This window comes from Cryphonectria parasitica (genome assembly GCF_011745365.1).
Source record: "Cryphonectria parasitica EP155 unplaced genomic scaffold M406scaffold_2, whole genome shotgun sequence".
Lineage (NCBI taxonomy): Eukaryota > Fungi > Ascomycota > Sordariomycetes > Diaporthales > Cryphonectriaceae > Cryphonectria > Cryphonectria parasitica.
The window spans coordinates 3,661,114-3,676,056 of NW_024468910.1; the positions used below are offsets into that span (position 1 = coordinate 3,661,114).

The window sequence follows — 14,943 nt, forward strand, 5'->3', positions numbered from 1 at the left end:
TGTTCTCGGCCTCTTGATAGGTCCTTACCATGGGTGCACGTCCTGGGGCTCGGCCCGTTCACGGCCCTACGACGTCCTCTTACAATTTCTTTTCCGCCACTCTTCTTCTTCCATTTCGAATTGTTGTCGCTTTTTGTGGTCTTCTGTTTTAAGACAGCGCCTCTTTCCTCTTTCTCTCACCTGCCACATCCGTCATGGGTCCCCTGACGGGGTCAGATGGTATCGTGGTCAGCCTGCTTCCCGCCGCAGTTTGGCCGGGGATTACCGGCACACACACACACACACGCGATCTGGACTTTGACCGACAGTTTTCCTCACGAGGCCATCACATGCTCGGGTTTCATTCAATGACGGCTTACTTACGTGTCTTTTCTGTGCCGTCGGCAAGTAGGATACACAAACAATGCAAGGAGTATATGGGTTGTGTGGTGGGGCGGAGGGGAATTGTGTCGGAGAGAGGGGGGATGAGAGGGTAGGAGGAGGAAGAAGGGGGGGGGGGGCGCACAAAGAAGCACACATCCTTGGGGATGGTGCTCCCTGCCCAAGTTTCCTACGGTTGAGGCGGCCAGAGATCCTGCAGTCCTTACCATATCAAAATCAGACTGGGAACACTGCAGAGCCGAAACATGTGGTGTGGATATATCTTTATGTATAAAAGGTCCTTGACGATGCACTTGAGGTCTGTCACTGTTTCGTTGTGTTGCTCGAAGGCGATGTTGGCGATTTGTCTGTATCTACTTCTTCCTCTTCCTCTTCTCTGTCCTTAAACTGCGGTATACTGGAGGATTATGTCTTCTGAGCGTCATCTCCTGTCTTTGCTCGTGGCAGCAGTGCTTGCTGCCCCAGTGGTATGCCTGAGTCCTGCAGAATGGCGTTCTCAGAGCATCTATCAGGTCATGACAGACCGCTTTGCCCGGACGGACCTTTCCACCACCGCAACTTGTGATGCGTCTGACGGCATCTACTGTGGTGGCACTTGGGAAGGCTTGATCAGCAAGTTGGACTACATTCAAGACATGGGATTCACGGCCGTGTGGGTGTCCCCTTTTGTGGCACAAATGGAGGGCGATACAACCGACGGCGAGTCGTACCATGTGAGCTCAAGGCCTCTTCTTGTTTATCATCTCCCGAAAGGAAAAGAGAAACAAACCTACACTAGTCTTGATACTAACTCAAAGGTAAAACATAGGGCTATTGGGCTCAAGACATTTATTCTGTCAACTCAAACTTCGGCTCAGCCTCGGACCTGAAGGCCCTGTCCACCGCTCTCCATGATCGGGGCATGTATCTCATGATGGACGTCGTCACCAACCACTTTGCTTATGACGGGTCTCCCGAGGACGTTGACTACAGCATGTTCAGCCCCTTCAACTCGAGCTCGCACTTCCACTCGTACTGCGAGATCGACTACGACGTCATCACATCGATCCAGGACTGCTGGGAGGGCGACACGATCGTGCCGCTGCCGGACCTGGCCACCGAGAACGAGGACGTGTACTCGGTCTGGTACGATTGGATCGCCGACGTCGTAAGCACGTACGGCATTGACGGCATCCGCCTCGACAGCGCGTACGAGCTCAACTACAACTTCACTCCCGGGTTCGAGGACGCCGCAGGCGTGTACCTCGTCGGCGAGGTGGCCGATGGGGATCCGACTGTGGTCACGCCGTACCAGCAGTACATGAGCGGCGTGCTCAACTACCCGGCCTTCTACTGGATCACGCAGGCCTTTGAGTCCTCGTCGGGCAGCATCTCCAACCTGGTGGCGGGCATCAACGAGATGAAGGCCGACACGGACACCACGCTCTACGGCTCGTTCCTCGAGAACCAAGACCAGCCGCGCTTCCCCTCCCTGACCAGCGACTACAGCCTCGCCAAGACGGCCATCGCCTTTACCATGCTGGCAGATGGCATCCCCATCATCTACCAGGGCCAGGAGCAGCACTGCAACGGCAGCAGTGTCCCTGACAACCGCGAGGCCATCTGGCTGTCCGGCTACGACACCACCGCCGAGCTCTACACCTGGATCGCCAGCCTCAACGCCATCCGCAACTGGGCCATCTACCAGGACTCGACATGGGTCACGTACCAGACCTGGCCCATCTACTCCGACACCCACACCATCGGCATGCGCAAGGGCAACGCTGGCAAGCAGATCGTCGGGGTGTACAGCAACGTTGGCTCCAGCGGGTCGACCACGATCACCCTCGAGGCTGCCAACACGGGCTTCACCGCTGGCCAGGCCCTGATCGATGTCATGAGCTGCACCGCCTTCACCGCCGACTCCAGTGGTGATCTCAGCGTCTCCATCAGTGAGGGTGTGCCGCGCATCTTCTACCCGACTGCGGCGCTCAGCGGATGTTCGTTATGTGGTGAGTGAGAGGTTATTTAGTCCTATGTCTGGCGAATGGACTTTTTTTCTCTTTCTTTTCTTTCTTTGTCTTCTGTCACACCAAAGTGTGTATTGCATTGTTAAATGAGCATGGTCTGTACCAGATAGAAAGGGGAAGAAAGGAAGGTGATCTTGGCGTGGAATCTGTACCATGGCAGAAGTGGCTTTCATGGACAAAGATGTTCAAGCAAATATTTCATTCTTTTTTTGCTGCTTTTTCTTTCCCTCCTCTTCTCTCCTCTCTCCTCAGAGGTAACTGCTGCTCGAGATCCATGCATCGAAACAATTTCTCTAAGACAGGCTTAGGGGGTGGATCCTCAACTACAACGACTGGGAACTGCACTTCCAGCTCTGTCGCTATCACTTTTGACGAGATCGTTTCTACTACTTATGGAACTACCATCAAGATGTAAGCACTCTCTATCTTCTTCTTCTTCCTCCTCCTCCTGCTGCTGCTGTTACTCCCACACCCTTCCCCATATTCCCCTGTTTCCTCCTGGAAACTAACCTGGACCCCTCCTTCGCCTCCTTCAATAGCTCCGGAGACATATCCACCCTCGGCGACTGGGACACCAGTGACGCCCTGGCCCTCAGCGCCTCCCAGTACACCTCCAGCGATCCGCTGTGGGATCTCACCGTGGACCTGACCCCTGGTGCCGTCGTCGAGTACAAGTTCATCAGCGTCGACAGCTCCGGCGACGTGACGTGGGAGGCCGACCCGAACCACACGCTGACCGTACCGTGTTCGGCAACGACGGTGTCGGCGAGCTGGCAGACGTAGGATTCAGAAGAACCAACAGGCGGAGGAGGGTGGCGAGAGCTGGCCGCCACCTTGGTCCAATTTTCTAGAACTGGGTCATGATAGTAGGTGTTGCCTGGCTGGCATGGATTTCTGGATGTACCTATTTTTATCACCCCTTGTCTATGCATAAAATTTGTCCATACATACAATTTGAAGGTGGAGGATACTCAGTAGCACATGAAGATACTTCCTAAAGGAGGTTGTTGAAATTGCAGCGGGAATGAAGCACGATCCACGATGCCCGATCCTGCGGTTCACTAAATCCTTTCATTTGGATATGAAACAAGTATATATTTTGCCCATCATATATATATATGCGGTGCTTTCTAAATGGGGATGGCCGAGTCTCGGTGATTGTCTCAAGACTAGCCCCTCAAGAGGAGCTCACTTTGTAAACATGAGAAAAAAATCAGCTCAAATATCAGTAATGAGTGAAGTGGTAAGGCCGGTGGCTTTGTGTCACGAGCAGGATGAAGAAACCCAGATGTTCTTGTGGAAGGAGAACAATAAGAAGGAAAAGAAGTAAGAGAAGAAGAAAACACTTTTCATAACTGTAGCAGATGATGTCAACATTCTTAACCTGTGAACGCGTATAATGTTCCAATTCGAGGGCAACGTCTGCACCAAAATCACTTCAATGAACTGGACCGTTTCTCAATCGGCAGCGAAGCATCTCGTCTGACGCGACAAGTGGCGCAGAGAATATCTTGCGACAAAAAAGTAAGATAGGGCAAATCTTTGTTTAAGGAAATGGGCATGTTCGACTTGAGAAGTCCAGCTGCTTAGACCTCAGCGGACAAATATCAGCGACCAACCTCTGTTGCCCCCATAATGCGACGAAACGCCACCACTAAAGTAGAAGAACCTTTCGCTGAGGGTATCTCTATAGGTAGTCTACATTGTTGTGTGAATTCCCGCAGCACGAGCCAAGGCCATTGCGAGGTGAGAGAACAGGTCCGACATGATTGACTACTATTCAGGCCAGCTAACTATCACGAACACAGGCAGGCTGGAGTTGTTGGACTGCACCGGCGCATTAGGACATCGATCAGTCCTCCGTGAGCTGAATTTGCAGTCCGTGGTCATCATAGAGACGGATAGGGAGATGGGTTTGTGGATTTTTTTTTGTATCAACTCATTCCAAAAATTCCAGCCAGCCAGTCCTTTTGTCCATTTTGACCACCAGCCAACGCGCGGCCACGAGCCGCACAGAATAATGAGTAAGCGTAGGTAACATGATCATGGCCATAAGACGGCATCCGCAAAGCCCCAATCATTTTGAGCTGCTCCCCGGTGTGCTGAACGAGTAGCTCTCGCCAGAGCTCGGTGATGGGTCGCCGGCTTGGGGCGCCGGTTGATCCCCAGTCAAGAAGGTCTGGAACTGACCGTCTGTTCCCCAGGTAGTGTTCTCGGTATAATTTTGGAGAGCATCCTAAAAAAAAAAAAAATGTCAGTATGATGGTATTCTCTTTGAGAATCTACAGATCCCCCATTTTAGGAATGCCAAGACCAAACTCACCCAATCGAAGTTCTGGCCCATTTCCATCCCGTTGCCCATGGCATTGAACATTGATGAGAACGGTGACCCGGGGTTCATTCCCAGGTCTCCCGAGAAATCGGGCGTCATACCTGTCCTCTCAGCCGGTGGCACCGAGAGATCCATGGCAGGATATGTCGTGCCACCAGGACTCTGCACACTGGTGCCAAATGCAGCTGCTGTGTTGGGCGTTAGACCGCCAGAGGACATCATGCCCAGCGTCATGGCGGCATTGTGCTCGGGCTGCATATTGACATCGTCCAAGCTGGCAAACATATCGTCCTTCATCGGTACTGTAGGCGGTGCCATCGCAGGCGTGGGCCCACCGCTTGCACTTTCTGCTGCCGCAGGGCTGTTGATTTTGTCAAGCATGATTTTGACAATGTTATGAGCCTTGACAGCCTCCATGGAGCCGTCAGCCAAACCCTCCCAGATGTCCCGTGCCGCCTCGAGACTACGAATCATCTCCAGTCGCTGTTCTGGCGTCCAGAAGAACAGCGATTGCGAGTCCTGCCGCTGATTGGTGCGTTCCACCTGCTTGTCGAAGTGCAGGTCGAGGGTGATCAGCATCGAGGGCAACAGGAACTCCTTCGTAGCGATCGACGCCACGTACCACTTGATCGAGCGCAGTCGACCGTTGGGTTGTGACTCGCGATGCAGCACCTTCAGATGTGACAGCATCTCCAGCGCTGCCTCGATGGCGGACCGCCGGGAATGGGCATACCGTGGGTTGTGCCGAGACCGCGCGAGATATTTCCGGTGGAGTAGACACATGATTTTAAGGTAGAGAATATCCACGTTGAAGCGTGCTACGATTAGCGTCAAGGGTTCGTGCGAGCCTTCGAGGGGTTGCATCTTCAAGTGGGGAGGGAGTTCTTCCCGGAGTTCACGCAGTTTTGCGTCGAACCGTAGGATATCGTCATACGGCACCTGCTTCCCCACACGACTGGTAGCTTGCAGGATATTTCCTAACTCCAGACACAGCTTGACCTTCGCGATCATGTAGCTGATGGGTGTAGGCTCGGAATCTGGTCGTGAGGGAGGCAGAACCTTGGTGTCCGGGCCGAATTCCTCATCGAAAATGTTGTTCGGAAGCTGCGTGTCACAGTCATGGTCGTAGATCATGCTTGGCAATGAGACTTGATGTGAGAACACGACATCAGACATCCGCAACAGAGCCCATGTCCGTCGTCTCATCTCCTGCAATAGGGGTTGAATCATGTCAGCGCAGCACAATCTGATGGCAACTTGAATGTGATCTCGGCTTACAGCTTGAAACGGAGTGAGCGATGGAAACCATTTGGCGTCTCTGTGATAGCCCATCCGGAAAGCTACCCGCGTCACAACTGAGTTGATCAGGTACAGTGACAGATCCGCATCCCATCTCGATGAGAACTCCCCAAAGATGTAGAGCAACATAGTCTCAACGGTATACTCTCCGGGTTTCGTGTAATCAGCAGCAATGAGGCACTGCACCGTCCGCAGCCTGTACTCAGCAGCCAGCTCGAGAGTTCGACCCTTCCACTCCGGGGGCTCGTCTCCAACTTTGTGATAACTTAGCATGGCCAGGCACAGCACAGAGTAGAGCAAGCCCAGCCACATGATGGGCGTTCTTGATGGGTCTTGCCAGTGCGCGCGCAACTGTTGGTGAAAGGTGGGCGCGTGGACGATATTGACGGCATTGTCCATTGAGTTGAAATACCGGCCACACAGCGTCAACACGTGTGACTTTGGAGGCAACTCCGCCCTGAGCTCAACGTCCGATGCAGCGGTCGCTCCCATGAGAAAAGTCGGGCCGTCCCGAGCCGTCTCTGGCTTGCTCAGGAGGACCTTTTCGTAGCTCTTCTCCAGCTCCTTCTTGTGGCTGATGAAGTAGTTTTTGACTTCTGAAATGTCGGCGAGAATGGTATGCCAATGCTCTTGCCCAATATACATGGACTTGCCCCGGTCAGTGTCCACCTTGAGCACGCCTAGCGAGTTGGCGAGACCGTCGTCGATGTCGCTGTCCTCTTCACCGTCGTCAACAAGATTTCCATCTTCGTCCATCCTGGCAGAGGAAGAGGCCGGGGTATCTGAGTTGGCGGCGCCGGGCCCAGAGCTGGAGCTGGCGGCAACGGCGGCGGCGGCTGCCGCAGCATCTGACGGGGAGATGTTGGCGCCGCCGTGCATCAGAGACAGCACTAGACCTTCTAAGCGGTCGATTCGGTTTTGCATGTCATCGGGGGCATTCGATCCCTGGGTCTGGTTCCTTTTGCGATTAGCAGGCGTCGCGTAGGAGCAGGATAGAGTGTCAGCACCCTCTCGCTTCACGCAGTTGCTGCATGGATGGCTTCTGTCGCATTTCCTGTGAGGTTGTCAGCCTCAGTCCAGGCTGCCGGCGCCTGCATACATGCTCGCTTCCGGGAGGGGCCCCTCATACAATCTGCTCGCATTGTCAGCAATGAGAAACGGAAGAGGGCAATGGAGCGATGCCCCTCACTTTCTTGATCGGCATGGGTAACAGCTCAGAGGAACTCTGTTCCGCTTCCTGACCACCCGATGCTGGTCAGGAGAGCGCCCCGCCCCTGAAGACGGGGTATTCGATGCGGGCGACGGTGTCATGGCGGAAGCTGTTGACGAGGCGGTTACAGGCTGATCAGAATATTGGTGAGGGTTCGGGGAAACTGCTCGACCAAGATGATCGTGCCCAAGATGGAGATTTGTGGGGCGGATCTTGTCTCAAAAGGCTGCTTGTAGGATTCGGAGGGCAACTATGTATTGCTGTTGGCTCGCGATTGTCCTGGAAGCTGCTTGGCCGTGTCGCAGACGTTCTGTCCCAGTCAACTGTGAGAAGGGCCAAAGCTGTTGATGTCGCCGTCGTCACACGAGCTGGTCGTTCGAGTGGGGACCCAAGAGAAGGGATGTTGGACACTGCCCAGCCACCTCATCTGTCAGCTGTGTTTGCCCTGTTCTCCTCTTCCCTCCTTGCTTATGAATAGCAGCTTGCCCCGCGCAGCAAAGGCCCTGGCTTGGTGAGGCGCCCTAGCAATGAGGCGCGAGCCTGAGAAGATGAGCGCGATGGTCGAAACGAGCGCAGTAACTCACAGACTATATTGAGGAGGCAAGCGGAACGCTCAGGGAGTCGCGTGTGAAGCTGTTTAATTGAAACGAAAACGTGTCAACGCGGGGCAGCTCTCGACATGCACCTCAAGACCACGCACGAGCAGACTCGAGGTCGCAAACAGAATAAGCAGAGAACCCGGAAGGAAAATGGGCTAGTCGGCGCCAGGCTTATATACCGTGCGGGCGCCCACAAGAGAGAGTGAGGGGGCTCTGTTTGGTTGATATTCTCAGGGATGAGATAGCATTGATAGACTGCATCTAATCATCGACGCATGCTCTTGAAAGAAGTCACGTCGAAGGAGCGGCAGCTTGTGAGGGAAGCAACGCATCGGTAATAGCGGACTTAGATTGATGCAGCCCCTTCAGCCCGCAGGCCTAACCTTGCGTGTCGTAGTATAAGCATACAACAGATATGGGTGAATAGGTATGGTCTTTGGACCCTGAGCAGATTAACGGAATCTAACCCATCCTCTCTTTCTACCATTCTGGTACCTCCACAAGAATGATCGCAGGTCGTTCCTCCATTACGAGCTCACTGGTCTGATTGTGGTCCTCCCACACACACACACACACAAGACGCATGACACATGCTAAGCGACATCGAGCAGTGAAGAGATCTACCACGTACGAAAAGCCCAACGTCACTATTTTGTTGAAGATCGCAAGTACGCCAGGCCAGGCCAAAGAAAGAGAGGATTGGACAGATCCGGCGCAGCAGGCACCAGAGCTGACGACGTACGTCATGAGAATTTGGGACGGTACAAGCGGCAGATGGTCTTGGATGCTCCTGGGTCTGCCCTTAAACACATCTTCCTTTTTCCAGGACCCCCCCCCCGGGGCCTTCTCCAACCCCACCACAAGGATGCTTATGCTTGCTCCTCTTGCTGCACAGTCCAGCCAGTGCCGGCATGTCTCCTGCCCACCTTCTGCCCACCTCGTTCAGCTCGCCATGTGAGTCATAACGAAAGGAGAACGTTACGCTGTATTTTGCTTACTGCCTTTGTCATACATACCACATGGTATCTACCATAGAAAAGGGCTCAGGCTTCATCGATGGACTGAACAAGACTCGCGAGGGGAGGATGCCCCGCGATTGATGGCCTCGAGGTTGTTCACGTCTCGAGCCTATAGCGATGTATCGCATACTGCACACGCCAAATCGTCCTCTCGAGCCCGAGGTCCATTTTCAGCAGATGCCATCCATCTACAGGATGTTCGAACGACATTCTGGTACGCTGTGAGGCTCAACAACAGCTACACACTAAAGAAGCTGGAACCTCTCCCGCCGCTGAAGACTTTCAGACGGAGCGTCGATCGTCGGACAAGCCTCTCTCTCTTACTTTTCGTTTCATGTCTGGACCTGCTAAGACACCAAACGCAAGAAAGCCCACCACGCGATCCCATATCTGACTAGTCGGTCAAATAATCAGTCTTAAAGCCTCTTCGAGGACACACACAGCAGAAGATTACTAACCCTCGGCACCATACTACAGAATCGCCGACTTTGCAGCTGGCTCCCCAAACGAAAACCCACATTGGTACGACGGGACGGCCCTGAGGACGGAGCTGAGGCGAGAGACGTCAGGGTCGTACTATCAACATGTGCCGTAGCAGTTACTCCAAGTGGACGTCACCATGGAGAAGAGCAGCAGCCATGACCCAAGATGGAACGCATGAGATTCGCCTATGGACTTCTACCACACGCCGCACCCTCACTGTACCACAGACAGACATGGCGTGACACCGTATGTGCCCTCTGCAGCACACAAGGTTTAGCCGCGCCATCATTGCTTGCGGACGGAGGTAATCAAAGCCTTTTCCTTTTCCAGCCTTTGGCTTCTATCACTACGACTGGGACTTGAGAACATGAATGAGACAGAGTGGGTTCGAGACAGCGCTCTTCGCCTCTTCTCGGGGACACGTGCTTGGCCAAGTACGGACTCCATGCAGCACCTATCATGATAATGATGGTGATCATCACTTTCTCAAATCACTGTACATACGCGGCCCCTAGCCTCCTTTGCCTGCGCTCACAGTTGCCGAATTCGGCAGCTGGCACAATGCAAGCCTGCACCTGGCCTATAGGGTTCGCGAGACGACTTAGCCCTTGTACCGAATGTCACCCACAACGGGCTGGACGAGCTGTCATGCGCGAAGCCAGCGACCCATTTTCATGGCTGCATGTCCGTATCTTTTTCAAAAGATGGGCGCCGACTTTGACATCGAAGCTTATACCGAAGCGGTTTCAGAACACCTCAAGCGGGGCATGAATTGATAGAGAGAACTATGTCTGATGTAACGGGGATGAGATCTGCCAAGTGGCGGTCATGCGCTGCTCATTCTATATCTGGTGCATATCCGGTGTGCCGGGAAGAAATGATTTGCGTATAAGTCACCATGTGTTCGCCTCGTCTGCTGATTTGACTCCGACGACGAGAACGTACATACAAACTTCATACCCAATTCTCCAATACCTACGGGAACTTCCTTTTTTCTTCTCCAAAACCATGTGCTACCAAGAAGTACGCTGGCACATACTCTGTAACCACACAATCCGATCACGAACAGAGTGCCCCAGACGCTGCGCCCAGCATGGCGCCATAGACAGCGTCGAGACGCAGCTCACAGCATACTGCCACGCATGCCGGCTCCACGTTGATAATCTGGGGATTGCGCGGAGGCGAAGCAGCAAGAGGGCGTCGAGCCTTCGCGGCTCTTCTGAATCTACCAGAACAAGGACGCCGGCGGGGTCTATACATTCGGTGGTCGACAATGTACACCTGGCGGCTGGATCCCCTGCGCCTTCTGTGACATCTTTGTGGAATACGCCTGTGTCTTTACAGCAGAAGAACAGGGGAAATTCGCCTGCTTTGCCAGGAAATATGAGGAGGTCGATCAGCAATGAATCTTCTAAGGCAGTCTGCATCGGGGCGATTATGGACGGGCTTCGACAACAGCAGGAGGCACAAGAGTGGCAGGGACAGGCTCAGAGACAACCCGAGATGTTATCGCCAATTCCTCAAAAGGTATACGGACTTATGGAGCGTCCCTCTCTTTGGTACTCGCAAAAGCACTCTGCTGACATCAAGACCGTGTAGCCTCAACTCTCCCTGCGCATCCCAGAAGTGCCAGATGAACAGCCAACCCCCCCGTGGCTCGACACCGACGCCGCCCTGTCCGAGAACACAGACCTCAAAGACCTCTCGCCCATGACCAAGGCGTCCACCAGGACAAGTGGGAACCCCACGACACCCAGGACGCCCACCTCCATCTCCTCCTCTCTTGAGGAGAGTTCATCAAAGCCCCCGCCCACGGCACCCCTCCCTTCCCTTCCGTCCACGGCACCTCATCCGCCGGACCACCATCAGCATCACCCCTTCAGCACACCTCCTCTCATCACCACCTTACGTCAAGGCTTGTGGAGCTCCAAGGCCCCGTCCCGGCTGATCATAGACCCCCCCGCCCCAACCAGCAAGCTCGAGCGCACGCCTAGTGATGCCACCGCCACCACGACGCTCAGCACCTCCGCCTCTGCTACGCCAGCCGCGTCCAACTCCCCCGCAGAGCCCTCCGAACCCTCGTCAGGATCACCGCTCGAACTACCTAGCCCACCCGTGCCGCAACGGTCTCCGCTGCGGAACGCTACCAACCCCTCCTCACCGAGGTTCAGCGACGTCTCCGCACGGAACTGGGAGGTCAAAACCACCAACCCGGTAGCGGCAGCCATGTCCGTGATGAACCGGCCACGGCCGAGACCGAGGGGCGGGGCCAACTATTTCCCCGCCGCGAAGAGAGTGAAAGCGGAGGAGAGCAGCGGCGGGAGCGGTGGGGACAAGTTAATTGATGTTCATGATCCGGCGTGGCTTGCGAAGCATGGGTTGAAGTGGGATGTGCGTGAGCTGGTGGGTGTTGCGAACAATGCCGCTGTGCAGATTGAAACCTAGGGAGAGGGGTTCAACAGGGGGTTCCATCACAGAGAGATTTTGGTCTGCATCCGAGGGATGTATGATTAATGAATAATGAGTCCCTTGCGAGGGCGCGCTGAGTAAGGCGCGGGGGGAATCGAAGTGAAAGATGAAATCATCATATGCTCAGCAGCTGCAAGAATATTTTATAAATCATCATCTGCTTTTCTCACTTGAACGGAGTGAGTGCGATAGAAATGAATAACCAATACTTGCGAAGGTCTTGTGTACATTAGCTTATACAGAAGACTTGCTCGTGACAATGCATTCGAATACAAAGCATTTCGTCTCAAAAGACTAGATGTGTGGGTCCGACCCTATGCAGCTATATAGGTCACAGCCGTTTCCAGTCAGTTGGGAGTGGTTCCTCCTTTTAGCTGTCGCATACTAGACCTCCAAGGAGAATGGTGATGGGCCAAAATGCAAGTGGGACAAAGGAGGCTGGGGGCTCGCCTCACCTGCTGTGCACCAAGAACGACGGTAGAATGAGTGACAAGACTTTGTCAAGGAGAATGCAGTGGTTCCTGGCCTGAGCATGACTTCACTGCGTTGATCCCTCTACGAACACATGTTAGGAAAAGGGTCCCGTTGATGTATGTTTTCTTCGAAAGTATGTTCCCAAAAAGTGTATATTGTCCCATTGTTTCTCCCTCTATTGAACATCAAAACAAGCAAAGGCAGTAAAAGCCCATTCCCACCTCCCATAGTCTTATTCCTTGGGATACAACTCCGATGACACCGTGCCTTCTGCCGTGGTAGACGAACTACCACCTGTGGCCGCCGTCCTGTCGCCGTCCACCTCTGGGTCGTACTCCTCATGGGCGGGACTCGTAGTTATCTTAGCCTGTGACCGTATGCCACCCTTTTTATCCTCATCAGCCTCCTCCTCCGCCGCCGCCGACGGTCCTCTCTGGGGGCCATGGCCCTCGACATGGTCCTCATCCGTGCGCACTCTCTGGTAACCTTCGCCCTCTGAGCCGGCCGCGCTGTGGCCGTCGGTGTCCTCCTTGGTGGCTGCCTTCTTGATAAAGCTGTCGATGATGTAATACTGCAGCGCATTCATAATGAGCGGGAACAGCATCATCACGAAGATGATCTGGATCTTCTCGTTGCCCTCGGTCCACCGCAGCGCCCAGTCGCCGACGCGCGAGATCCACGGGAACATGAGGAAGATGACGAGCACGCAAAACTTCATCCCGAAGAGGCCCAGGAAGTAGATGAGTGACTGCTTCAGCCACCACCAGGCTTTGGGCGGATTGCCGTAGTGACCGGACTGGATCGACTCTGGGGGCTGGCCGAGGGGTGTATACGAGACCAGCGCTGTGAAGATGCGCAGGAGAAAGATGAGTATTGGTATGCCGAGCGTCGTCTGGTTAAGGGAATGTCAGCATTTCTGTTTCAACACCACACCCGCAGCGTGGTTTACACACGAGCCTCTGCGCCGGTAAAAGACTTACGTCAATAGCAAGGTTCAGCAAATAGAAAGAGCACGGGTTCGGCACATATGGTCCATCGTCACCACCACCAGGACCTCCTGCATCTGCAAACCGCCTCAACACTGCCGACGCCGCAACAGCAGCCGACACGGCCGCGGGCTCAACCTGGACCGAGATCCGCCCGCTCGTCAGCATCGACATGAAGACATTGGCCATGTGTACCAGCACGGATCCAAAGACCTGCTTCGACACATCGAAAAACCATATCTTGACGGGCCTCTGTGGTCGCTCCCGCCACCTCTTGTACACCAGGCTGAGCAGCGCCAGCCCGCCGAGGGCGAGTTGGACGAAGATGGCGAAGGACCCGAGGAGCTTGCACTCGGCCTGGTCGTCTCCTTCCTCCTTGGGCGAGCCGGCGGCTATGACTGCTGCTGCTGTGGCGGATGCTGCTTTCGCCGTCCCCGTGGCGAGCGCTGCTGCTATTGCAGAGGTCGTCTTGGCGGGAAAGGCATCGTAGACGGCGCCTTCCATATTGACGGCAGGGTCATTCGGCGCGGTGGCGATTGAAAAGTCGGCGGATATCGTAGAGGTAGCAGATATGAAGGCGCGGTCCACCCACTGTGCGTGGGCGCTGGAGAGGAGAAGAATGTTGACTAATGCGGCGTATACTAGCGCAGACATGTACATAGGTTGTTGATACTGTCACCCCTTCGATGCGAGATGATGTCCTATGTTGTCTCAAGCCGAGAGAGAGAGAGAGAGAGAGTGTGTGTGTGTGTGTACGTGGGTGAAAGAGAGACAAAATGAGGGAAGGACAAATTGAACAGCCACGAGACGTTCGTCTAGAAGGCTGGAAAGTTAAAGCTGTGGACGGGCGTTGTCTACCCTAGGTGTACGCTACCAATACCGGGGCGGTGATTCCGTCGACGTCAGAGAAGCAGGAGGATCGATAAATAAGCCGGATGGATCTGCACAGCCCAGAGTGGCTGCACCGCTTGAACAAGAAGGGCTAGCCTTCTTGATCGACTGGCACGATGTAGAGAGATATATGTCGATGGCAGTAGAACAATACCCAACTGAGATTAACAATACGACCGGTTAAGGCAGAGTGGCAGAGGAAAAGAGGGTGGGAGAGGGGGTGGGATGGGGAGCGCGACTCACATCCGTCACGAGTCTGTGGAGGCGGGCGGAACAAGGTTGCGGCCCTGCGCTGCTGGGCGCGTGAGCTGCTGCTACCTGCTAGGCCCAGGTTAGGGGATCAAGCACGGAGGCAACAGCACCGCTAAATAACCCATGTGGCCCCGCTACGAACGCAGTATTTTTTTTTATGAAACCTGAGACAGCCACTCCACACTGCCTGTAGCCGCTAAAGGATTAAGCATGACCTGGGGCCTAAACTCCGCTGAGATGACCCGATCGATGCCTCTGTCCAGTGCGTTTACTAGTACAACAATCAAAAGCCTCAGCGCCTAACCGGGCGAACCGATATTATATAGAAGCTCGGATAGCTTTAACAGTCTTTGGAAGTACATGCATACATAAAAATGTTGCTGTACGGTATCCATCGACAAGCCGGGCACAAACGCACAAACATTTACGGGGCTCGTACACGCTCACCGTCTGTCTCATCTCGGTTTGCAGTTGTACATAATCCAGGTCAGGAAACGAAACGCCTGGGTCTTTACGTCGGCCGACTCTCAGGTCACAGG

General features: G+C 54.3%; 3 protein-coding genes across 3 annotated transcripts; 1 reads left to right on the forward strand and 2 right to left on the reverse strand.

The window, feature by feature from the left end:
• Positions 1 to 788: 788 nt before the first annotated feature.
• Positions 789 to 3,173, forward strand: M406DRAFT_44322 (glycoside hydrolase family 13 /Carbohydrate-binding module family 20; the record flags this gene model as incomplete). The annotated part of the gene is made up of 4 exons (XM_040924243.1): positions 789 to 1,094; positions 1,190 to 2,376; positions 2,643 to 2,801; positions 2,930 to 3,173. 4 exons carry the CDS (start codon positions 789 to 791, stop codon positions 3,171 to 3,173), a joined length of 1,896 nt encoding a protein of 631 aa, XP_040779891.1.
• A 1,471-nt stretch (positions 3,174 to 4,644) lies between these two features.
• M406DRAFT_250084 (uncharacterized protein) lies at positions 4,645 to 7,332 on the reverse strand (the record flags this gene model as incomplete). The annotated part of the gene is made up of 3 exons (XM_040916671.1): positions 4,645 to 5,928; positions 6,001 to 7,075; positions 7,211 to 7,332. The coding sequence occupies 3 exons, from the start codon at positions 7,330 to 7,332 to the stop codon at positions 4,645 to 4,647; spliced, it is 2,481 nt and encodes an 826-aa protein (XP_040779892.1).
• Positions 7,333 to 12,507: 5,175 nt separating this feature from the next.
• On the reverse strand, positions 12,508 to 13,654 carry M406DRAFT_240717 (uncharacterized protein; the record flags this gene model as incomplete). The annotated part of the gene is made up of 2 exons (XM_040916133.1): positions 12,508 to 13,167; positions 13,256 to 13,654. Coding segments are annotated over 2 exons (1,059 nt in total), but the record flags the coding sequence as incomplete, so codon positions are not given.
• Positions 13,655 to 14,943: the final 1,289 nt, after the last annotated feature.